Below are 25,085 nucleotides of genomic sequence, written 5' to 3'. Positions count from 1 at the left end.
AGGAAAGTGGTTGGGGATATATGAGGGATTTTTCATTTATGTGTGTATGTTCTTCGTTTTCACAAATAATTTGTAGAAAACCTTGCCCTGAATATTTGCAGTTAAAATTCTATGCACAAACATCCAACCATAATTATTTCCTTGAGGAATTTTATAGAAGTGGAATCTTTGGGGTAAACAGTATGTCCATTGCTATGGCTTTTCGTTATTGCCAAAATTGCCTTCCATTACAGTGTCACCAGCAGGGGGCGAACACCTACGTCCCCTCCACTGCTCTCCATGGTTGGCAGCTTCCATTTATTTATTTGATTACTCATGAAGGTAAACATTGTTGGCTCCATCTCTAACTTCTTTGTGTGAGTCACCCATTGTGTCCTTTGCCCATTTTCTACTGTGGCATTGTCAAGATTAACCCACAGAATCCCTTTTCTGTAGACCTGTAGAAGACTGTTGGCCCGTCTTATACATTATACATTGAAATTACTTGCTGTGTGTGTGTGTGTGTGTGTGTGTGTGTGTGTGTGTGTGTGTGTTTGTTTGTTTGTAGGAGGGGATTCTTCCTCTAGATACCCAGCTCTTCCTTCAGATCTCTGGGCCCCGTTACTGCTCCAGGGCTTTGCCTGCTCCAAGCTGCCATTTCCAGCCTGGGAAGAGAGGCTACAGTTTTATTTACACATAACTAAAATGCTAGATAAAATGGTTTAAATCTCATTAAAAGCATCAAAGAGCAAATGGGATGGTAAGAAATTTTTAGGCAAAAGCCAAATAAAGGTGAGAACTCACAGAGGTGATCACAGCACTGAAACAACTTGAGTCTTGAGGTATTTATCAAAACTAACAAACTCAAGTTGCGATTTTCTTCCTCGTGGGCTCATTTGCCAAGAGGGCCAGTATAAGGTGAGGTGCCTAATAGGTTACTCTTCCCATAAAGGTGGGGCCCCAAAAGTCTACACCCACTGGACAATTCCCTACTCTCCCCAAGCATGTGAAGTGAAAACAAACAAAAAACCACCTTGGTGTTCAGCAGAAGAGGGAAAATATCTCCCTGATAAATTGAAATCACACGCTGAAACTCTGGATTTGCAGCCCAGTTCGTATCACCTGAGTGATCCCCCCAAAAAATCTCAGGCTGTGGATTTCATTTAAAATGAACCTAGATTTCCCTCAGAGAGCCCAGGCACCTGGGAAAGGCAAACAAACCCTCCTGCAATAAAGGCACTTTATTATAGGCCACAAAGGGCAACAAGCAGCGAACTCACCGAGCAGATGGAAATAAGGAAATAAGGCACTATGTATGAAAGCCCAGACATATGAGTCATCAGAAAAGATCCACAAAAGTATCAGGCACTGAAGACACCAGATTCAATAACAAGTGTGCTTACTATGTTTACAAAATGAGACGAGATTTTAAATACCTGCAGGGAGCCATAAAACATAAAAAGTGACATAGCACACGTGAAAAAGAACTTTTAGAAATGAAAAATACAGTCATCAGAAATTGAAATTCAATGGATAAGTTTAAGAGATTAAACATAGAATTAGTGAACTTAAAAATAGATTAGAACAATTATCCAGACTCCAGCCCTTACACCTCCTTCAATTTCATGTCCCTGATGTCTCACTTGCCTCACCCTTTCCTGATTCTACTAAAAAATGTACTTGCAGAAGGAAATTGATTCTAGGGAGAAGTCCAAGATGTAAAAGGGAATGAATAACAAAGAAAGTGGTAAATACAAACACTGACTGTATATAAAATATTATTGTCTATGAGGTTAAAAAGGAAAAAAAAAAACTAGACAGACATAAAACACTACACAATAAGAAGTCAGAAGGGACTCAAAGCAATCAAGCGCTCTGAAGTCCTTGTACCATCTGGAAGGCAAATAGATGTTTTCCATTAACTTTATATTTTGGAAAGTGTATTAGTTTCCTATTATTGGTGTAACACAAAGTTAGTAACTTAAAACAACACAAATCTATTCTCTTACAATTCTGAAGTGCAAAATAAACTTCATTATGCTAAAATCAACATGTCAGCAAAACCAGGGGAAAATCCATTTCCTTGCTTTTCCAGCTTCTAGAATTGCATTCCTTGGTTCTTGGCCCCTTCTTCCATCTTTAAAGCCAGTAGCATCTTGTATTCTTCTGTAGTCAAATCTCCTTCTACCTCTTTAATAAGGATCCTTGTGATTACATTAGGCCCATCTGGATAATCCAGAATAATCTCCCCATCGCAAAACCTTTCATTTAATCATGTCTTCAAAACCCCTTTGCCATCTAAAGAAACCTTCACAGGTTCCAGTGGTTAGGACCTGGGTATCTTTGGGGGCCATTATTCAGCTACAACAGTTAAGCATAAATGTTCTGTAGAACAGAAATAGAACGTATGACTTCTAAATTGACAGAGAGGGAAAGGGGAAAGAATGTTAAATTATTCTAAAACAACCCTCCCCCTAAAATGGGAAGAAATGGAGAGAAAAAGAATAAGAATGGGTATGACAAATGGAAAACCCAAAATAAGATGGTATCAACAAAACCAAATGTTAACTATATTGATAATAAATAAGTGACTTAACTGATCCAAATAAAAGATAAAGATCAGACCCGTAGACTTTAAGATAACAGGCAGAGTCAAAGCATTACTAACAACAATGAGGACAAACTCTGAAATGTACCCCATGATCCCCACCTCCTGGAGTTCACACCCTTTAGTAGTTGCCTTTGTGTGGGTTTTGCTTTGAATATGGTTAACACAAAAGTCAACTATTTTAACCACTTTAAAGTATATAATTCTGTGGAATTTAATACATTCATAATGTTGTGGAACCATCATCACTATCTAGTTGCAAAATTTTTTCATCACCCTAAAAGTAAACCCTGTACCTATCACCTATTGCTCACTCCCCACTCCTCTTACCAAACCCTTGAAAATTACTTATCTACTTTGTATGGATTTACTAATTCTGGGTATTTCATATAAATGGAATCATATGTGCTCTTTTGTGTTTGGCTTCTTAACATATTCTCAAGGTTCAATCATGTTGCAGCATGTATCAGAATTTCAGTCCTTTTTATGGCCAAATAGTATTTCATTGTATGAATAGACCACACTGTTATTTGTTTATTCATTTATCTGTTGACGGATATTTGGGTTGTTTCCACCTTCTGGCTATTATGAATGGTGCTACTATAGACCAGTATGAGTTCCTGTTTTCAATTGTCTTGGGTATATACTAGGAATGAAATTACTGGATTACATAATTTTGTGTTTCTCGACTTGTTGAGAAACTACCAAACTTTTGCCACAGCAGCTGCCTATTTTATATTCCCACCAGCAGGGTATGAGAGTTCCAATTTCTCCACATCCTTGCCAGCATTTATTTCCTTCCTCTCTTTTTAAATGACAGCCATGCTTTTAATCCCCAAAATTCAGTAAGGGGGTGGAATGTCATTTCCATGATTAACTTCATGTCTCTCTTGCTAGGAGATCCTCTCCCTTGTTGGCTTTGAACATGTACACTGAAATGTAGTGAGCTGCACTACGAAAGCCTCTTGATGACAGCAGGAAGGTAGCTGAATCCTATCAACAACCAAGTATACCTGGAAGGATCCTTCTCTAGCACAGCTGGGCCCCAGATGAGACACCTCAATTGCAGCCTGTGAGAACACTGCTAAACTTGACTCCTGATCCTCAGAAGTTGTGAGATAATGTGTCATTTTAAGCAGTTCCATTTGTGGTAAATGATTTTCACATGTCAGGAGAGCGATGACCTCTGGGAAGATAGAGGAATTGTGATAGGGGAAGATGGGGGCTTCTCAGAAGCTAAGTGTTCTATTTCCTGACCCTGATGGATATGCAGGGCTTGCTTCTTATTCTCTAAACCAGGAACCCCCAACCCCAGGCTGCAGACCAGTACTGGTCTGTGGCCTGTTAGGAGCTAGGTTACACAGCAGGTGGTGAGCAACATCCAAGCCAGTGAAGATTCATCTGTATTTGCAGCTGCTCCCCAGCGCTAGCATCACTGCACTGCCTCAGCTCCACCTCAGATCATCAGGCATTAGACTCTCATAGGAGTACCAGTCGCTGCTGCTCTAAACAGTTTTCTGCTGTCTTCTGTAAGGAGAGAGGCTGGGCCTGGCTGGAGACTGATTAGCCTTAATTCCCAGGCATGCTGGACCTTGGATACAATGGGGAGAGAGGTGGCAGCCTCAGAAAAACTGGGAAAATACTGCAATGTATTATATGATTATATATACAACGTATAATTATATATACAGTAATACTGTATTCTACGTTTGAAAGGTGCTGAGTAAAGCTTAAAAGTTCTCATCACAAAAAAATTTTGTGACTGTGTGGTGATGGATGTAACTGGACTTCACAGTAATACTGTATTTTACGTTGGAAAGGTGCTGAGTAAAGCTTAAAAGTTCTCATCTCAAAAAAATTTTGTGACTGTGTGGTAACTGGACTTCTTGTGATCATTTCTCAATGCGTTGTCATTATGTTGTGGACCTGAAACCAATGTTGTCAATTATCTCTCAAAAATAAAAGGTTGCCCCAGTCCTGGTGGAGGGAGTCCTCTTTGCTGGCCCCTTGCACAGCCTCCTTCAGAAAGCAGCCCCTCAGCCCCCAGGTGCTCAGCGAGGAAGTAAGGCAGACAGGGTGACATGGGCAAAAGGGCAAAGGCAAGGGAGGGGCTGGAAGATGCAGGAGCCCAAGAAAGGAAAGAGAAGAGCAGAAGCAAAGGGCAGAAAAGCATCAGAGAACTGCATATGCTCAGCCTTTCCTAGTGCCCCCAGGGAAGACTGGCTGCCTCTGGCTGGCACTCCTGAGGGGATGATCAGGCCGCCTTCTCCATGGGCTGGGCCAAGGGACCACAGACCACAGGCCCCTGGTGGCAGATCTTATACCTGTCCATAAGCAGCCATCGGCTGTTACCTGTGACCCTGTGCCCAGGTTAAGTGATGTGCAGATGTGACTGAAATCGAGAAAAGGTGGTGATGGTGGTGGGACTAATGTAGGGACTGTGCAGTGGACATAAAAGGAATACGTTGTGCCAGCAACTGAAGACATAACTCCTCAACCACCTTTTCCTAAGATCCAAACAGAACAAATCTTCTGCACATGCCCTGATGGCTAGAGTTGGAAGCCTGCCTTTAGAAGTCAGACAGCATCTCAGTTCACATCCCAGAAGAGATGCCATTCAGGGTTTGAAGCTGGTGCCCCAGCTCCCGGGATCCCTCTTCCTGCTGCCCCACCACATACAAAGTGTCTGCTCACATCCCAGCTGTGTCCTTCGGACCTGCAGAATCAGTAGCCCAGAAAACTTATTCTCACCACTGACACAGACTACAGCATGGATGAACCTTGCAAACGCAATGCTCAGTATAAGAAGTTTGTCACAGGGCACTTATTGTGTGCTTCTACTTACATGAAATGTCCAGAGCAGGCAAATCCAAAGACAGAGTACTGGTTGTCTAGGACTTGGAGTGGGGGGTAAGGGGGAATGACAGCTAATGGGTATAGCGTTCCTTTCTGGGATGATTGACGTGTTCTAAAACTATGTAGTGATAAACTGGATAGCATGACTCTGTGAATACACTAAAAAAACCACTAAATCATATACTTTAAAATGATTAAAATGTTGAATTTTGTTTTCATCTCTATCCAAAAAAATCTGTCTACAGAATAAAAGCGTATGTTCTTAGCCCCGTCCCCTGACCAAAAGAAAGTCTAAGGGGGCCCAGCAACCTGTCTTCTAGATGATTCTGACACATGACAAAGTCCAAGAACCACTCAACTGGCCTAATCCACCAACCCCAAACTCAGTGGTCATCAACCCATTCCTGAGTGACACACACTGCTTGTGCATATCCCCTCCCACTCGCCTGAATCATGGCAGGCACCACCTCCTCCTGGAAGCTCAGCTCCCAGAACCAGTTTGGTGCACTTGGCTACTGAGCTGCCCCACTATCCTAGGGAAGGTACTAACACATCCACAGGACATGGTGAGAGCCCAGGGCCTGCCAGTGAACCCGAGTGGGTGCTGCCCAAGGCTGGGCCCTGCTCTGGACCCTATGAGCTCCCACGCAGGCTGTAGGGCCAGCTTTTCCAACCCTCCTTTCCCTAGACTGCAGCCTTGGGCCTGGCTAGAGACCCCCACTGTGAGTCAGGAGGGCAGCCCCAGAAGCCCTGCCTACCTGGCTGCAGGTGCACTTCCCCAGGACAGCCGAAGGCCTTGATGCAGGGTTAGAAGACCCCACAATCCAAACTAGGTGCTGCTCACTATGTCCCTCCCTACCAGCCAGAAATGTTATGGGGTGGGGGAGCCCATAAGAACAGTGACTGGGGTGGACCTAAGGGGCCTGGAATTTACAATGACCTTGGCCCACTAGAGGAGGATCTACACCTGTTGGCTCTGCTCTCAACTCTCCTCCAGGACTGCTATCACCCCAACCTGAATCCCTTCTCTCAGTTCACTTATTTCCCACATTTTTTCATTCTTAGAGTTCAAGATGGAATGAGCCCCTCTAGCCCAGCCCCTTATAATTCATGAGTGACCTCCTCTCACGGCCTCCATGGCACCCTCCCCATCTGGGAGCTCTCCTCTGCTGGGACCCAGAGAGGGGAGTAGGGGCTGTGGCACCCTGAAGCAGCCCCAGTGCTGTTGTATACTGACTCCATCATTTTGACCACCTCCTCTACCCACCTAGAACACAGGGCCCAGGAGCTTGGCAAGCACTTGGCTCAGGGGTGTACCAGGGGCAGGTGGGTGGATACCTCCAGTACTTGAGCTTGGAAGGGCCAGGCAGCAAGGTTTGGGTCTCATCCTCCCAGCACAAGGGCTTAAACCACCTGGTCCTGGTTCAATTGGTGAACATCCAGGTGTGCAGGGAACAGCTGCAGCGCTCTAGATACTCCCAAGTCTGTCTCAACTGCAGCCTCACCTTCTTTCTGGCTGGGACTCCAAGCCTACTCTTAAATCCAGGGAAGGCATGTACCTTTTCAAAACCATCCCTCCATGCGTACATAACACATGAATACATACTTAATGTCACTCATATGTACTTTCGGTTTAAAATTGTGAATTTCGTGTACTTTACTATAGTAAAAAGAAACTACACCTCCAGGAGATGAAGGGCAGAGGTGAGTACTTCTACAGCTGTCTCTTGGCTGTGCATACCCCTGCTATGCTACATGAACTGGAGTGTGCTCTGCCAGCTTCAGCCCAGTCCCTGTTCATCACAGGCCAGGCAGCATAGTTGAGTCAGGAACCCATGACTCCAGCTCTCATTCCCTTTGCTTCTCCCCTCCCGGGACCACCCTTAACCCACTCAAGGCTTTCCATCAACTTTTGTCCACTTCCCAAACCCAAAAGCATTCCTCTGCCCAGCTAGCTTGGTGTCCACACTGAGCAGAGGGGCTCTAGGAAGGCTGCTCTGTCCTGGTCAAGTGTGGGCTGCAGGCAGGGGTAATGCTCCTTAGATGGAGGGATACCCTCCCTGATACCGCATTCTTTTCCCATGGAGAGTCATCCAGGGGTCACCTTTCACAAGCCAGGAGAGCAGTCCACAATACCTGCACATCCTCCTTGAAAGGGACAGAATGAGTGAAGCAGGAGAGACCAGAGCAGGACCATCAGTCACATTATGATGCTTGCCGTCACAAGAATCAGCCCCAGTGCCTCTGTGTGCATTGAGGCAACCAGCCTCTCTCTGCATGGGGAGGTGGGCTATTTTCGCATGGCCATCAGAAGCTCCTTCCAAAAATAAACCAACCCCCATGCCCAAAAAGTGAAAAAGGGAGAGCTCCCAGTTATCTTCCATTCTGGTCTTATGGTTTGTGTAGAAGAGCTGAGTAGATACCACCACAGGCCCTCCTTGAATGTGAGTCAAAGCATGACTTGATCCCACACCTCGCAGGACCTTGTGGCTGTCACGCAGACGTTGTCCGAGGATCTTTCTTTGCCCTAAGTAACTCCAAAAATGGAAACTACAGTGTAGTCCCGAGCTAGAGTGCCAGGCTGCGGCCCTGCCAACGGCAGATGAGATGGGTAGCCCTCCCTAAGGTGCACAGGGGGCACCTCCCTCCTCCCCAGTGGAGTCTGCTGGGGTCTGAGCTGAGGGGTACAGCCAAATAGCAGAAAGCCCAGCACACCTGGCATGTCATTCAGGAAAGGGGAACAGGGGGCGTGTGTGTTGGAAGCCCAAAGTCAAAAGGGGAGTCCAAAACAGTCTCAATTTCTGAACGGGAGCTCACTGAGACAGCATCCGGCGTGTCACCACCACCTATGGAATGACACGGTGCAAGTCTCTAGAGCACACAGGAACAGCAGAGACCTCACTGCAGCCGTCAGGAGGCAGTCTTGTCAGATTTATTTATTCCTACTTGACATAACCCCAGAACACAGGAGCAACTGTACATCTCTAGAAACTCACAGCTAGCTCTGAAACAATAGAAATTTTAAACTACAAAAGATGAGTTATATTCAGCAAATATAAAGAGTAACCTCAGGCATGTTGAATGTTTAACAGACTATTTACAGTGCCCGGGCATGGGTTCAGATCTCGCCAGCCTCCTTCTCCTCCGACCTCCGCGAAGCTGTCTTCCCGTTGGAGCTCTCGAGCCTCCAGTCGGTGGCCCCCCGCTCGCTCCGCCCGCGCTCCCAGGACTCCTCCCTCGTCGCCCGCTCTCTGGAGAACCTGGGAAATGGGAACCAGAAGCTCAGCAGAGGCTGTTGGCCCCTTTCTGACTGGCTTCTCAGGCACCGAAAACTTGGACCCTGAAAACCGGGTCAAGGAATGCCAAGACCCGTCATACCTGGAGAGGCTCCCTGGCACGCCAGAGGGTAGCCAGACCTGTCATCTTGCGCCCAACCCACAGCTGGTAAAAAATGACATTTGCAAAGATTTCTAATAACAGCTAGAAATGTAAATGGAGCAAAGGGAAATACAACAGAAGTCCATACCTGGAATATGATTCATTATATGAAAACACAATGAAGAAAAAACTAAAACCAAGCATATCGAAGTGCTAACAGCAATGTTGAGCAATGTTGGTGTTTTTTGTTCCTTAAGAAAACCACAACAGAGGTAAGCAGGGCCTGGTCAGGACACAAGTCTTAGGGATTCTGTGTATCAAAGTGAGAGTGTGTAGCCCCTGAGTGCAGCAGGCCACCTGGTGAGGCCCATGTCCACGTATAACTGATCATCTCCACAGCCTCTCAACCATCCCATCCCTATATCTATCTGCTGCTCTCAGCTTACAACTCCTCAAGACCCCAACAATCAGTCCCACAGATGGCCAGCTAGGCTCCTGAGCAATAGGTATGGCCAACAGGTGCCAATGACAGACCCCAGAGACCCTGGGAACACAAAGAGAAGGGGCTCACTCCTGGTTGCAGCTACTGAAGAAGTCAGAGTAGTTACTTGTATTTCGCACTCCGGTCCCTGGAAGCCCGGCGGTGGCCCCGGCTGTGGCTCCGGGAACGACTGCGGTGGCGCCGGTGTCTGTCACGGGACCGGGACCGGGAAGACTTTCGTCGCTCTCTGGAAGTAGATCTTGACCGCCTCCGACGCCGGTCCCGGGAACGGGACCTGCGTGGAAAACCAGAGACTCTGAAGTCTGTGGGGGCATCACCCCACCCCAATGCCCCTCCTCCCTCACCATGTTCTGCTCGATGCTTTCCTGGTATCTTCCCTTTCCTCCCACAAATTTACAACTTGGGTTCACAATCGTCTCATTAATTAATCAACCTTTGGTCAAAAGAATTATGGAGAAAGCCTTCCCACAAATGCTTCCTGAAAACCCCAGCCAGCAGACAATAATTGTAAAGTTATAAAGATTAAATATTTAAAAAAAAAAAAAAAAAAAGCATGCTGAAAAGAACATTTGACTGAGAACACCATCTGGAAACCTACCTCCTGCGATCTCTGGTTCTTGACCCAGACCTGGGAAAAAAAGAAGAAAAAGAACAATTTCCCCAAAACAGCCCTATATGACACATCTGAGGGAGGGGCCCCAAGTCCACGAGGAGGAGGGTTGACTTCCCACAGAAACCTGTTATCTTCTAGCTGCTCATTCTCGGGCTAGCAGCAGCAAGTGTTAATGCACCAAGATAAGGCCCATCCCGACCTCCAGCCCCCAACTTTTTAGCAAACGGACAGGACCAGCACCCTGATTTCAACAACTGGCTCTACAAAATCTTTAGAATGGACCCTAGCATAGCTATGCAGCCACCTAACTGACAAAGGGCTGGACAGAATCAAAAGCTGCCAAGATACCAAACTTAAACCAATGCTTCAAGTTCCAAGCACAAACTTACTGCCAGGTGAGGGCCACATGATCCCCTTGGGAAATAGCATATAATCAGCAACCCAATAAATGCACATTACAATGAGGTCTCATTTTACAGTGTTCTACAGCAAAAATTTCTAAGACTGCTAGCCACATGTGCTGAGGAAGAAGTGACGAAGATGATCACCCATCATGTGGCTGGAGGGTGATTTATAAACCCTCTTGGAAAACCATTTTTATAATATCTACCACTATTTATATGTTAAATTCCTTTGTCCCCAAAATTCTAATTTTATAGAAAATTCAAACATATAAGAATGATTGCCAGAGTACTTGTTCAACAACAGTTTTATAAAAACACAGTCATTAAAAAGGATAAGGAACAAAAGCAAAAATAAACAAGTGGGATTATACCAAACTAAAAAGCTTCTGTATAGCAAAGGAACTCAACAACAAAATGAAAATGTAGCTTACTTGGAATACAAGAAAATATCTGCAAATCATGTATCTGATAAGGGCTTACTACTATCCAAAATATATAAAGAGCACCTAGAACTCAACAGAAAAAAGAATCCAATTAAAAAATGGGCAGAGGATCTAAATAAACATTTTTCCAAAAACGACATAGAAATGAAGAACAGGTACATAAAAAGGTGCTCAAAATCACTTAGCAGAAAAATGCAAATAAAAGATCACACCTGTTAGACTGGCAATCAAGACAAGAAGTGTTAGCAAGGATGTGGAGAAGTGGAAACCCTCATGGTGGGAATGTAAACTGGTGCAGCCATTATGGAAAATGGTATGAAGTTTCCTCAAAAGATTAAAAAAATAGAACTACCAAGGATCCAGCAATTCTACTTCTAGGTAAAGTAGTCCCCTGTTATCCACAGTTCCACTTTCTGCAGTTTCAGTTACCTGAGATCACCCTTGGTCTAAAAATGTTAAATAGAAAATATCAGAAAAATTTCTTAAGTTTTAAATTGCTACCGTTCTGAGTAGCATGATAAAATCTTGTGGTGTCCCACTGCATGCCATGAATCATCCTTTTGTCTAGCTTATCCACACTGCATATGTTACCTGCCTGTCAGTCACTCAGTAGCTATCTTGGTTATCAGGTCAACTGTCATGGTATGGCAGTGCTTGTGTTCGAGTCACCCTATTTTACTTAATGACCCCAAAAAACAGAAGTGACGCTGGCAATTTGGATATACTAGAGAGAAACTGTAAAATGTTATGTATACAGAGGAAAAAACAGCATATACAGGGTTCAGCACTAGTCATGGATTCAGGCATCCAGGGGGGTCTTGGAATATATCCCCCTTGGATAAGGGGGGACTACTGTATTTATCCAAAGAAATGAAATCACTCTCTTGAAAAGACTCCTGAAACTCCATGTTCACTGCAGTATTATTTAAAATAACCAAGACATGGAAATAACCTAAGTGTTTACCAACAGATGAATGGAGAAAAAAGACGTAATACTATTTGGCCATAAAAAGGAAATCCTGCCATTTTTAACAACACGAATGGATCTTGAAAACGTTAAGTGAAATAAGTCAGTCAGAAAAAGACAAATAGTGTATGATTTCAAGTATGTGTGAAATCTGAAAATACCCAAACTCATAGATATAGAGAACAGACTGGTCAGAGAAGGGGTGGGAATAAATAAAAAGGATAAAGGTGTAAGGAAAAAAAAAAAAATTCAGTTATGGCACATGACTGTAAAGGCACGTCTGCTGTGGGATGATCTTGGAAATGAGGTGAGGATCGCACAGGTGCCAGTGCACACAGACACACACGCACTTCCATGACAGTGGTCACCTCTGTGTAAAATGAGACTTGTGTTTGCTTAAAACATTTTATACTATTTGTGTCCCTTTATAATCAGAATCTGTTAGATAATTAAAACAATGGGGAAAAAAACAAATATTTATTTGTCTATTCAGAGTTATGCACTAAGGAATTCCTTCAGGAAAGCCACTGCTGAGTCTTCCAAGGACAATGAGCTGTGCCCAGTATGAGAGCACGGTTACTCTTGGCTCAAGACTCTTCCCTGATCGCCAACTGGATTCATCATCTCCACCTGGATGTCTCTTTGGCATCTTAAACCGAGTACGGCTAGCTTCAAATTATGTTCCCCCTTTCCTCCTCACCTCAATACACTGCTCCTAGTCTATCCTACATGCATAAGTGGCCACTCCAGGCCTGAAACCATGAGGCCAGCTTCCTTTTCCCTTTGCATGCCTCATAACATCTATAAGCAAATCCTATCAGCTGTACCCCCAGAACACACCCAGACCCTTACCCTGCCTCACCTGACTCAAACTGCCACCTTCTCCTCCTAGATTCTCCCAGCTGGCTCCTCAGTGTTCTGGCAGCTTCCACCCTACCACCTGCACTTACTCTCCACAGGGCAGCAGGTCCTGCCCTTCCTCCAGTGGCTGCACATTACTCAAGTCAATGCAAGAGCCTAGCCGGCCCCAAAGCCCTTCCCTGTGGATTCCCCTCACAGCAGGGCATAGCAGTGTAACAAAGCATGCTCCTGCCTGTCCTGTTTACTAAGCGCTACAACCACAGGAATCAGTACACAGCAGGTTCATTCCTTCATCTACTCTTTAGACCCTGGCGGGGGAAGAGGGGGAGAGTCTACACCTTTCTAGGTAAGAATTAGGTCATCACAGCTGCTTGTGAAGCTCATGATGGCCCAGTCCAGCGCTGCATGGCTGTGCACACACAGGTCCTCCTAGGCCAGCCAAGACCTCACTCAGATAAACATGCTGTGAGTTTACCTATTTTCTTTTAATGGGCACTAAGGTACTTGGCAGACCTCAACTGTTATAAACAACATTGCGATGAAAGGCGTGAGGGCTTCCTTAGGCATGTGTGCTGCCGTGGGCTCACCTCCTGCTCAGCCGCTCCTCCCGCTCCCTCTCTTCTCTCCTCCTCAAGCGATCCTGATTTCTCTTCTCCTGCTTTTCAGCCACAGTTTTCTAAATAAATGAAAAATTGGAAAATGAGAAAAGAACAAGTTACATAAACTAGAATGTGAATGTTGTTTATTAACAAAGCACATAAGTATAGGTAATTTAAAACCTAAGCAAAACTCTTAAAAAACAAGAACATGCTCATTTAAAAAAACTTCAATAATGAAAATAGAAAATATATGAAAAATGCTTTATCCTTATAAATTTAGTGACAAATTGCAAATCCTAAGAGGTGCTATACTACTAAGTCACAGGAAATTAATCACATTGCTTCAAACCAATCCAGAAAGTTAAGATTTTCATCCAAAGGAGACTCCACAAACTTTATGGTAAAAGAGAACGAACGTATGTCTCACCAAACACATCTTGTTGCTGGGAGCCAAGCTCCTGCTGCCAAAGAGCAGCCTGTCTTCTGGTGCTGAGTGCTACACTAACTCTGGACCTGGCCTCATGGGGATAGCAGGCCAGGGGAAGCAGACTATGAACCGTCCATAACTGGTTTTCAACACCAATAACACATGACCTAATTATGAATGCAACAGAAAAGAAAATGCAATAGGCTGGGGGAGGTCTCGAAAAACTGCACTACTAGAACACAATCAACACAGCACAGTACTAGATCTAACCTACACATCCCCTACTCCCAGTATCCATCCAAAGCCTTTCAATGCCGTCTCTCTGCTAAGTGAAATGAAACCCCAAGCGAAAATAAGAGCCAGTGAGACAAAGGGTCACTAGTTTTCTCATGCCAGTGAAGGTATGAATCTGTGTGGGCTGGAGCCAGGCCCCGAGGAAGAGAAGGCACAGCAAAGACTGGGAGAAAGGCTGGCTTTCCTCCCCAAAGTACTCTCCCAGTACGAGAGCTTTCCTGTCCAGCACTTCCAGCTCCACACCTGAGACTCTGCTTGTCCTGCACCTTGGAACAGGCACATACAATGGACAGGTTAAGATAAATGATGAAGTCTCAGAATCTCTGCTTCCATGCACACTCTTCCTAAAATGGATCTGTGAACAGACGAGCGGTCTGGCATCTTTTCTTTTCCAAACCTTTTCTATTTCCTAAAAACCTACCCTTCCCCACCTGACAAAGAAGGCCTTACTCTCATCCTTCTACATTTACTTCAGTGTGAACACCTCTGGGACCACTGTGCGTGAAGCCATCTCTGACTGGGCACAGAACTCCCACCCTCTTTATCATTAAAAGGTGTACTTCTAAATACATTTTCCGCTGTTAGTTTAATAGCTATTTATCAAAGTCTGTAATATATTTGTGTTGCTTTGGTAAACTATATATAGCTCATAACTGTATGGATAAAATATGCTTTCTAGATAGATCGAGTTAGTAACTGAGCTCTTAAGACTCCAGGGAAAATCAATATATTCACATTTCTGATGCAGAAATAAATGTTTAAAAAAGGCGTTCAGATATAAAACAATATCAGGACAAAATTATGAGGTGATATAAAATGGAGATACAACTGAAAGGAGAAATAGGAATGTGACATTTCCAACTGCTAAGGAGATTTTTTTAATGGGGATGGTAGTGGACACCAAGTTATTTTTATGTTCTATTGGCTACATATGAAGTATTATTAACATCTTTGATGCCCATAAACTTATAAAGAAAAAATTCCATGACAAAATATATCATTTTTCAAAATTCTATTGGGAGGAACAGGAGCAAAACATGTCAAGACCAATGGTTGAGAATATTCTCACTACTATCTCAGCTCTCTCTCCCAGTGCCATGATCACACATTGCCTACTGGGGACCCCTTCTCGGGTATAGAACTGTGCCGCCCAATGCTCCTTCCTGGGAGGCATGCAAGAGTCTTGGCCTTGATTATCCTAGTATCCTACAGTTGGGTGTCACGTGTCTGTCCTTCCACCAGATTTTGGGTGTCTGGAAGGCCTGCATTATTTCCCAGCATCCTACCCTCAGCACACAGTACCCAGTACACAGCGGGAAGACTACGGAGAGTTTGGAGAATGACAATTCTAAGTATCTGAAACATGTTCATCCTTCCTTCTTAGTGTTCTATACCCAAGATATCAAACGCTTTAGGGCCTAACTCGGGAAAATGAGGGGCCTTAAGGAAGGAAAAGAGGGGGCAGCAGGGCTATTAGAAAGGCCCCATCACTTTCTTGTCCTGAGGAGGCACAAGGCAAAGGCCAGGATATGTGATCTCCCCATCTATCCTAACTACTCTCCATGCACCTGTCTCTGTCAAAGGAGAAAACCTAGCAACTGCTGGTTCTTTCTCATCTCCAAACACAAGTTATTTCAGAGGTGTGCAAGAGCTGTCTGTACCCTGTACTGGATTCTGACATTACTTTCATAAGCAAGAGGGTGAAGATTAAATAAATATCCAAAGTCCTTTAGGTCTCTTGTGTAAACGAAGTGAAGAAACAGAGCATTTCACTATAAAACTCAAGGCATATTCTTGGGATCAGAACACAAGGTTTTCTAGAAGGAAAATTAATGTGAAGACAATTACAACTTTCCAGGTTTCTCCAGAAACAAAATACATTAACGAACCCTCAACTGATCGAGCTTCTCACGGATCTGAATGAACCCCAAGTGCAATTTGCCTCCAAAGTGGTCTGCAAGGCGACGGTCATTGTCATGGAGGCCAAGGTAGGCAGAGCAGACTTCACAGACACGCAATTTCTGCTGTTGAAAACTGGATGCAGGCATGGAATTTCTGTATTCTTCCTGGAGAAAGAGAATAGAGTGATGAAAGTAAGGTACATAGAACTACCACCAAATAGTCAACCCCAGCACAGAAATATTTGAAAGGACTATAGACGTGACCTCTAAATGAAAACTGGATCATTTACAAAGCTTCAGATATATGTAACCAATTGAATTTCATCATTTACTTAAAAAGTCACAATATGAAAGCAACAAGGAACATTCAAAACACTCAGACAAGCAAGATACTGCCTGTTCTCAGAGGCCAGCAGGGAAGGCAGGTCTTTAGCTATACATGCTGGAAAGCTCTATGAGACCAGAGAGGTGCAATGGGAGAACTTTTAAAAAGCCAAAACCAAAAAGCAAACCAAATATGCACAAAACATAAGACCCTGGCAGTGGCTTCACAGTGTAGTGATTAGCACATCTGCTTTGCATGTAGAAGGTCCTGGGTTTGCACCCCAGGTGGAGCCATGGACCATACCCCGCGTGCGCCAGACCCCTGGGTGCACTCCCCAAGCGTGTGGGAGGGATGCCCTGCCTTCAGAGATCCAGTTCTTAACGGGAAAGAGCAACATCCATGGGTCAGGGGTGGAAGGCAGGGGGGCAGAATTAAAAAGGGGAGGAAAAAAATAGTAAGAAACACAAAAGCCATCCATAGAATTTGTGTCTCAAAGTCTAGGAAACTGTATCCTAATGCAGCCACAAAAGATAAAATTTGGAAGGATAACTGCATTAGACACCCTCTTCAAAGAAGAAAATGTACAATGAAACAGAATAAAACACTGCCTCCTGCACTCACTGCAGTCTGAGTCGAACCACTAGAAGTAACTAACTCAGTCTCAAAACTCACGAGATAAAAAAGGAAATAAAGCAGGACATGGTAACTGCTACCTGTGCTCAAGTTGAAAACATCCCTTCAAAATTCAGGTTTACAATATATATATTCCATTTATCCTTATTTAAAGGGAGGCTTGAATATAAGTAATCTACTATTAATTCAGATTCAAAACATTCCCTAGGAAATACAAAATAACACTTTGCTTTCACTAAACTGGCAAAGATACAGAAAAAGCAGGTGCTCTCATACACTGTTGGCAGGAGCCACCTTGGTATAATTAATGCGGAATGCACTTCAGTGATCTGTGAAAGCGGGACACGTATGTTCCATTATCAGAAACTCTCCTTCCAGGTATATGTCTTAGAACACTCTCACAAGCAAATAGCACACAGGCAAGGACACTGTAAAGATGAGAAACCCCCAATAACCTACAAAACCACCAATGGATAGTTACATGTTCACAAAATGGAATCCTACAGCAATAAGCTAACTTAACGGATTTATAGGTACAACACAGAGATCTCACAATGCTGAGTGAACAATGCATGTGGGAGAAAGACATGGATAGTGTAGAAGCATTTGTGTAGGATTTTTAAAATGCACAAAGTGCACACAACATTTATAGATACACATATGTAATAAAGTATAAATACAGAATTGAAGATTATGTTGAATGCACACTAATGATGGCCTCTGGAGAGGGAGAGAACTGGGTGAGAGAGAGAGAAAACACTTGGAACTTGAATTTCCATAATAATGTGCTACATCTTTTATTAAAAGAAAACCTTAAGCAAAAATTATAAATGTGGTGGATACACGAATTTCTGTGATATAATTCTTTCTGTAGTTTTGAAACTCTGAATGCCACCTTCTAGTATCTTTCAAAATAAATTCTAATTATGCTGAGAGAAAATGAAACCCCAAAGGGTTACATCCTGTACGATTCCATTTATATAACATCCTTGAAATGACCAAATAAAGACACAGATGACAGGTTAGTGGTTGCCAGGGGTCAGAGAAGTAGGGGTAGCTATAAAGGCAACAGGAAGGATCTGTGGTGATAGATGTTCTGTATCTTGACCATCAATGTAATGTCAACATCCTTTCTGTGATATCGTGCCAGAGAGTTACAAAAATGGGGAAAACTGGGTAAAGGGTACACAGGATCTCTATATTATTTCTAAGGCCACCTTTCCCTGCTACTGAGAATACAAAGGCCCCCACAGGTGCCACACCACCAGAGACCAGCACTGGCTTCCCCCACACCATCCTGTCCTGTCCAACCTGTCCTGCCTGGTGATGTTAAGTGGTGTTGCCTCTTGGGGGCTCCCAAGATGATGAAGACAGGGAAACAGCCAGAGCAAGGATGCTAAGGGTCCTGGGCATAAACAGCCATGTGTCCTACATCCTGCCCTGTCTCAGCTGTCTGCAGAAATCACATATTGAACCTCACATCCACAATTAGTTTAGCCTATGTATAAATCTCTAAGCCATCCAAGGAGTTTCTAGGGTTTGCTCAGCTCTCTGAAGCAACGGTGTACTAAAGGGTGGGTTAAGGTCAGCATTCCTCCTGACTCTGGCCTTTCTGGTAGAGGTGTCAGCAACACAGGGAGCCTGACTCTGCTACGCATAAACACAAATTTCTCATGTAAGTATATAGAGGTTTAAATCCTATACAGGACTCATATAAATATACAGGGACTTAAATCCTGTGTGAAATGGAGGTATAACATTAGCTATCTGAAAGATACCTGATTCACAAATATCACCTATAACTGTCACATTCATGACTCCATTTGTCTTTTAGTGTGATCACATTTATATATAAAAATGTCATTTCTGTATTGTGAATTCTTATCTGTCTCATTTTTATGTTCAAGAACAGATTATCTATGAATTATCACTGAAGGGGATGTTGGTTTGCCAGGGACGCGAACCATTATCTCCACACCACCTTCCAACAAACACTGACCTCAATTCCAGCCTGTGCTAGGGGACCATGGAAAGCAGTCCTGACAGCTCCATCATGAGTGACCCTATTCAAGTTGTCACCACCTCAAGGGGAAATACTCTAACATCCATGGGCCCTTAACACTATCCTATTATGTGTACCATGCTAAACCAGGGATACAGTGATAACCCAAACCAGACTTGCACCAGAGCACCTACACACCACCATCTCATCATCCCTACTTGGCCTTCCTGACCCCAACATTCTGATAAACTTCCCGGTCTGTGAGTCTTAGCTAAGTGGCCTTCAAGATCACCTTACCCTACCTAGAGATCCCCTGCAACCCAAAGTCACTCTCAAACCTAGACCCTATATCTTTTGAACACCTATCTTCATCTGAATGAATTTTACCCAACTGTTCACATTCCCTTCTGCCTGCACCCCCACCCCACCTACTCCAGTGCCATCTCCATGAGAGGAGGGCATCTTCCAGCTCATTCACAACTACAAAAGTGCCTGGTACCGAGCTGGAGCTCAGTGAGCATTTACTAAAGGAACACACTCTGTCTCCCACTGGCTCTACTGTTCCTGTCATTCTTGAAACCTACATGAGCCACCTCCAATTCCAGTGGCGAGGATTTAAGAACTAGAGAGGATCCAACAGATAAAATAATCTAGGAAGAAAATGGTGGTTAATGATCCAAACACTGAGCCCTTGATCTGTTCCTCCACCACACTGACAGTGTGTCCTGGCCGGGCACTCCAGCCAATACTACTTTGATGCTATCCCAACCCACACAGATTCTCTCTGCTGAAGATGTAGTGTTGCTATGAACACCCAGGTTTTACTCTTTACAGCAATCTACAGTACAACGCTAGCCCAGTCACCCAAGCTGAATAACCATCAACTCTCTAGGGAGCCAGAAGAACAGGTAGTAAAACTGGTGTCTATGGAACCTTTGACAGGATGTGCTCATTAACACTGCTCTAATGACTCAATACTCAGGACTGCACTATACACATGGAAACTATGCTCAGAGCTGGCAAGCGACTGGTCTTAGGTCACATGGGGCAGAGCAAAGATAAACCTGTGTGTGCACGCGCTGTGATCATGTCAATATGTCACCCTATTTTTTAACTCCTTCCCAAGATTCAAAAAAATGGAGGCACAGCTTAATTTTAGCGCATATGATCGACTCTCTGGAGTTACTAAATCTCCCTTTCTCTAAGACATTTTTCTCACCAACCTCAGCTTCTTTTTTCTTTGCACGGACTTTCTCCACTTCCATAAGAATCTTCTGGGATTCATCCACATTTCCTTCAGCTCCCAGCTGCTCAGCTTTAGCAAGAAGTTTTCCTATTTCTTCATTCAACTCATGTACTTTTTCTGCCTGAGGAGGAGAAAACAAAAATCAGGTAAGCAGACATCCAGAACAAAAGATTTTTAATGCAAAGAAAATGCATATTTCTCTTCCTGGATTTCTGGTCTGTTCCATGAAAATAAATGGCACAGCCCAAGATTATTGGTAGATCACATGCAAACTGTAATATTTATAACACCCTTACTGCCATCATTGAGACCCTAAATCTGTGCACCACATTCCAATAAAAGCAGTGAAATCTGTCACTTCTAACACAGTTGCAAAGACTGTAACATTGGTCATTTTCCAGGCTGTCTCTTGTTATGTCTACTGCAATTCAATCTTTTGGGTAAGGATAATAAAATGTCTAGGATTAAATACATAAACTTACCCTGTAAACGAAATGCCTAATTATTTGTATTTTCTTTCAGAAATAAAATAGCACCTTTGGTTCAGTTAGCAACTACATTTATCCCAAAAGATGCTTTCACAAAACTAAAAGGAAAAAACAATGAATGAACTTAGTTCCTCTGAATAGGGGAAACAAAAGAATAGTGCAGCTAACACTCAGGCCAATTACATGTAGATCTACCTTCATTTCATGATATAGATGCACCACAGTTCATCACTTTTCCTATTTTATGTGGGATGTTAAAGAGATTAACTTTAAAAACTATGTGCGGTGGTGGGAGGGAAAGAGGCAGTACTTCCTGGGAGCTGAGCTTGCTGACAGCCTCTCTCCTTACTTGGAACACCCAAGGTGGCAAGTACTGTCCATCCCCAAGATACACTATCAGTGTTAATGGTGCATTGTTGGTCCCCTCGGCAGCCCAGTTCTTATAAGACAGCGATTTGCATCAACAACTCAAGGAGAAAGCCTCCCAGGGTTACCTTTGCAGAAACTTCTGCGCTGATCTCCTCCTGTGTCTCTGCCAGCCGCTTCTTGGCAAGCTCAGTTCTCCGATCACACTCAGCAATAAAGGACTCCAAGTGATCCATCGCCTAGCTCAGGAGAAACAGAGAGCTAGGATCAATTACAGGTATGGTCTCAGAACCCATTTGTTCGACAGGAAAATAACTCCTGGGTTGGTTTCTTAAAGCCTGTAGGTTCAGTGGGAAGATCTTAAACTACACTCCAGCCAACACATCCATCATCACATTAAATCAAGGGGTTTTCTTAAACTAAATGATCATTCAGAAGCATGGTCTTCTCATCTAATTTATTTCCAAAATTTGGAAAAGGACCCCCATCCCTCAATAACAGTTCCAAGAAAATACCGAGGAAAATTACACTTGGCCATAATGAAAAGTGTTCTCTGAGGGACAGAAAAGGCTGGACCAGGACTGATGTTAGAGCCCTCCTCTGGTGAGCTGTGGGAAATGCAGATGATGTACTCACTGGTCTTTGTGAGCCACGCAAATACTACCCCTCATGTTCTGAGGGTAGAGCTCCCCCTTCCACCTCAAAACAAAACAATAGAACAAATATTACTGAAAGCTGTGAATACGATTAGCTATTGCCTACTAAAGTAGCAGGAAAACTGGTTACTACTTACCCAAAGAGATAAAGAAAAAGAAGCTCTAGAAATCTAATTGCTTACTCTGAAAAGAGTTGATAGGAAACCATAAAATACAAATAAGCTGTCAAAAATGCTAAACAATCTGCCTTACTAGTCAAAGTCCCCAACGTAACTTCAAATAAACATGTAAATATTCAATTATCAGGCTACAACCGTTAAGAACCTAAGTTATATCCGTGAGCCAACCTGCTATTGTCAGCATCATGTCAATTATGAGAGAGAGCAAGTGAATTTAGCAGTGGATGACAGGGTTAGACAATGTGATCTATCACCGAAAAATAGAGAAGAGAAAATTTGGAGTGGAAATGATTAGATAGATGAAAGTTAGGCCAACAAACCAAATGGTGTCTATGTCCCCTTCTCCTCCCCCAAAGATGGCCAGGAGAGAGCAGGTCAGCTGTTAAGAAAGCACTCCACAAGGATCAGCTGACACTGGAATGGACAGTAGGGGCACTGGAGAGGGTTATGGTCTCCTACAGAAACCTTACTTTTTATTTTTTACATGTTGCAGTTTGTTTTTCCAGTTTTAAGAAATCTTAAATACTCTTTTCAAATAAATGCATTCTTGAGAGTAGGTCAAGACGGAGAGCAGCTTTGTGAAGGTGCTGAGTCCTCCAGGACACAGCATAATCTACTGATGACAACTTCCAGATTTTACTCCATAATTTGGGAATTCAGGACCTCCTTCCAGTTGGTCATCCAAATATTCTTTGATAAACATTTCACTATGTTCAAATCAAACAATCAGGAAAGCAAATGATTGCTTGCCTGCATGCACTGTGCAGAGAAGCTGGGACTCAACAGGATCAAAGTGTCATTGAGTTGATAAGGGTCATACCCCTGTGCTAACCTGAAACAACAGATACCAAAACAGCCTGAGATGCCCCAGGTTCATCCACACACAGGCACTGAGACTTTAGTGTGGAGTCCCTCTACTGTCTACTCGAATAGCATGAGCTCACACCTGAGAGACCCAGAGAACCATCCATCACAGGCCAAATGGGGAACGGATATCTAATGACCCTGCCAATCAATGCCTTTACCAATCAAAGCACTCACTTGCATCTTAAGCAGAATCCAAACTGGCTACTGAACCAAACATCTAAGCTATAAACTAAACAGTAAACTTCAAAACACAGAACAGACAACAGAGAAGTCTTTTAATTGCCACATTCTTTAAAAGATGGCTCTTTTCTACTGCCCCCCCCAACTGTGCTTCTCAATTTCAGAATGGTTCCTCAAAGAGATTTTTTTTATATATAAAAAAAGGTACTTGAGCCTAAAAACTAAGTTCTAATCACAACCTATCACTTACTAGGAAGTCATCCAAATTCTCGAAAACATGAGCTACTAAGGGCACTTGAGTAAAGCACTGGCACTCGGTAGGCACATGGGTTTCATTTTGCTGTTGGAGACTGTCCCTTCACACACAGGACTGTCTATACATCTGCCCAGCAGCAATGACACCAGCCAGCAGCCTGAGAAAAGCCCATGCTGTCAAGAGTCACAGCAAATATACGGCCCAGGGCCGTGCTGCCTGTTCCACATGTGCCTCAAGTTAGCTGTGCAGGGACTCTTAAAGCCTCCCATTCCCAGATGAAAAGACTGAGGTATAGTTTCCAAACTAAGTGATGGCACCAGTATGTAAGGACCCTTGTTGTTTGGCTCCGAAGTTCCTACACTTAATCCTGACAACTCTGAGGCATTTATCATCAGCCTAGTTTTTAGGAAAGGGTAGAGTTAACTCTCCCAAAATCACACGGGGATTTCTAACCCAGGATATCAGACGTATAAAATGCCTATTACACTATATCTGCTAGACAAAAATACAAAGTATAATAAGAACTCATCTCAGTATATCAAAGACAGTCTGAAATTAATTATATGGTATGTTGCTCTAGAAACCTGTTAAAACATCACAAAGATGACAATTTAAGGAAATGGTTAACTATATTTTCACAACATATTACTTCTGGGAGCAATTAGGTAACTAAAGAACAGAGCAGGAGAGAGGTTTCACAATATATCTTCTGTATCTTTTACATTATGAAATATGTGAATGTCCTACATGCTTCAAAATTAATGAGATGCTGAACCCTAGTGAAATAACTGATCTAGGCAATAATCCTCAACTGCTGCTTAAAGTATTAGTTAGGCCAGAAGTTGATGGAGGCCTTTAGAATCAACAGGGACAGGTTAAGCTGCCTGCAACCCTCAGGCCTAACAATGATCACTGTACCACCCAAGGTGATGTAACAGGAAGGGCACAGCTCTGCCTCTGAAATATCCTGGTCAAAAAAATCCCCTTAAATCTGGTGATCAAGTTTCTAAATCTAACTCTTAAGTTACAGGGAATTTCAAAGATAAAGGAAAACATGTTAAAAACACAGCATGAGATGATCAGCAAAATCCTGGATGTGTCTTAAAAATTAATTTCTTCAAACAAATAGATCTAAAAGACAAAACATTCTAATGTGTGGCCCTTATTTTGGATAATGAGTCAAACAACTGTAAAAATAATCCTTTTTGAGTAAATCTGGGATATCTGAACACTGACTATGAAATGATGTTAAATTATTTTAAAATTATGATTACTTTTAACAAAATTCTTATCTTCTAGATATACTTTTTGTAGCATTTACAGATGAAATTCTCCATGTAGGAGCCACAGTAAAATAATCCAGTGGGGAAAACAGGATAAAGATGAAACAAGAGTCTTCATGTCAATATTCACTGAAAACTGGGAGACTTCATTATATTATTCTGTTCACTTTTGTATGTTTAAAATTTTCCTTAACACATTTTTTTAAAGCATGCTAAGTAGATTCTGTCATGATCAAGTATAACACTAGATGTTTGTATGCATGGCAAAGAGAACTTCAAAAGCCAATGATAATGCTGAAATATTTACAGATGAAATAATATCATGTGAGGTTTGTTTTGAGATCTGTGAGAAAAGTGGGGACACAACAATGAAACACAGCTGGCCATGAGGTGATCATTCCTGACGCTGAGTGATAAGTACATGGAGATTCATTATACTGTTAATCTACTTTTGATGTTTGAGATTCTCCATAATAAAGTGAAAAAAACCACCCTCCTGGTAAATAATTTTTCGTCATTTTTTTAACAGAATAATATTCTACTTAACCATAGCTTTAAAGTGTTCAAAGTTCTATGAGCATGACTCTCTACCTCCTTTTTGCCAGCAGAGCCTCAGAATTCTGACCTAGAGGTAATCCTTGAAGTGGCAGTAACACCAGCTTCCAGCAACTCCTCTAAAATAGTCTGTTAAAAAGCTGACCAACCAAATGCTGTGGCATTTAAGAAGCAAGCTACTACTTTTAAAAGTGTTTGCTTCCTTGTATTTTATAAT

At 43.0% G+C, this 25,085-nt stretch overlaps 1 protein-coding gene across 8 annotated transcripts in view; it reads right to left on the bottom strand.

Moving 5' to 3' along the window:
- Positions 1-8,345: 8,345 nt before the first annotated feature.
- LUC7L (LUC7 like) overlaps positions 8,346-25,085 on the bottom strand; it is a 28,722-nt gene continuing 11,982 nt past the window's right edge. For 4 of the 8 annotated variants that reach the window (XM_036225312.1, XM_036225313.1, XM_036225309.1 and 1 more), the window contains 7 exons: positions 21,021-21,131; positions 20,016-20,159; positions 15,821-15,997; positions 13,199-13,287; positions 9,922-9,951; positions 9,430-9,597; positions 8,346-8,703 (listed from right to left, as the gene is read on the bottom strand). In XM_036225312.1, coding sequence (XP_036081205.1) covers positions 8,562-8,703; positions 9,430-9,597; positions 9,922-9,951; positions 13,199-13,287; positions 15,821-15,997; positions 20,016-20,159; positions 21,021-21,131 — 861 coding nt within the window. In that variant the 3' untranslated portion in view covers positions 8,346-8,561. Of the gene's footprint in view, positions 8,704-9,392; positions 9,598-9,921; positions 9,952-13,198; positions 13,288-15,820; positions 15,998-20,015; positions 20,160-21,020; positions 21,132-25,085 lie in introns of all 8 variants that reach the window. The other 4 variants (XM_036225314.1, XM_016136755.2, XM_036225311.1 and 1 more) reach the window with 2 other exon arrangements.

Source organism: Rousettus aegyptiacus, unplaced genomic scaffold (assembly GCF_014176215.1).
Source record: "Rousettus aegyptiacus isolate mRouAeg1 unplaced genomic scaffold, mRouAeg1.p scaffold_m13_p_8, whole genome shotgun sequence".
Taxonomy (NCBI): Eukaryota; Metazoa; Chordata; class Mammalia; order Chiroptera; family Pteropodidae; genus Rousettus; species Rousettus aegyptiacus.
This window is presented reverse-complemented; position numbering and strand designations above follow the sequence as displayed.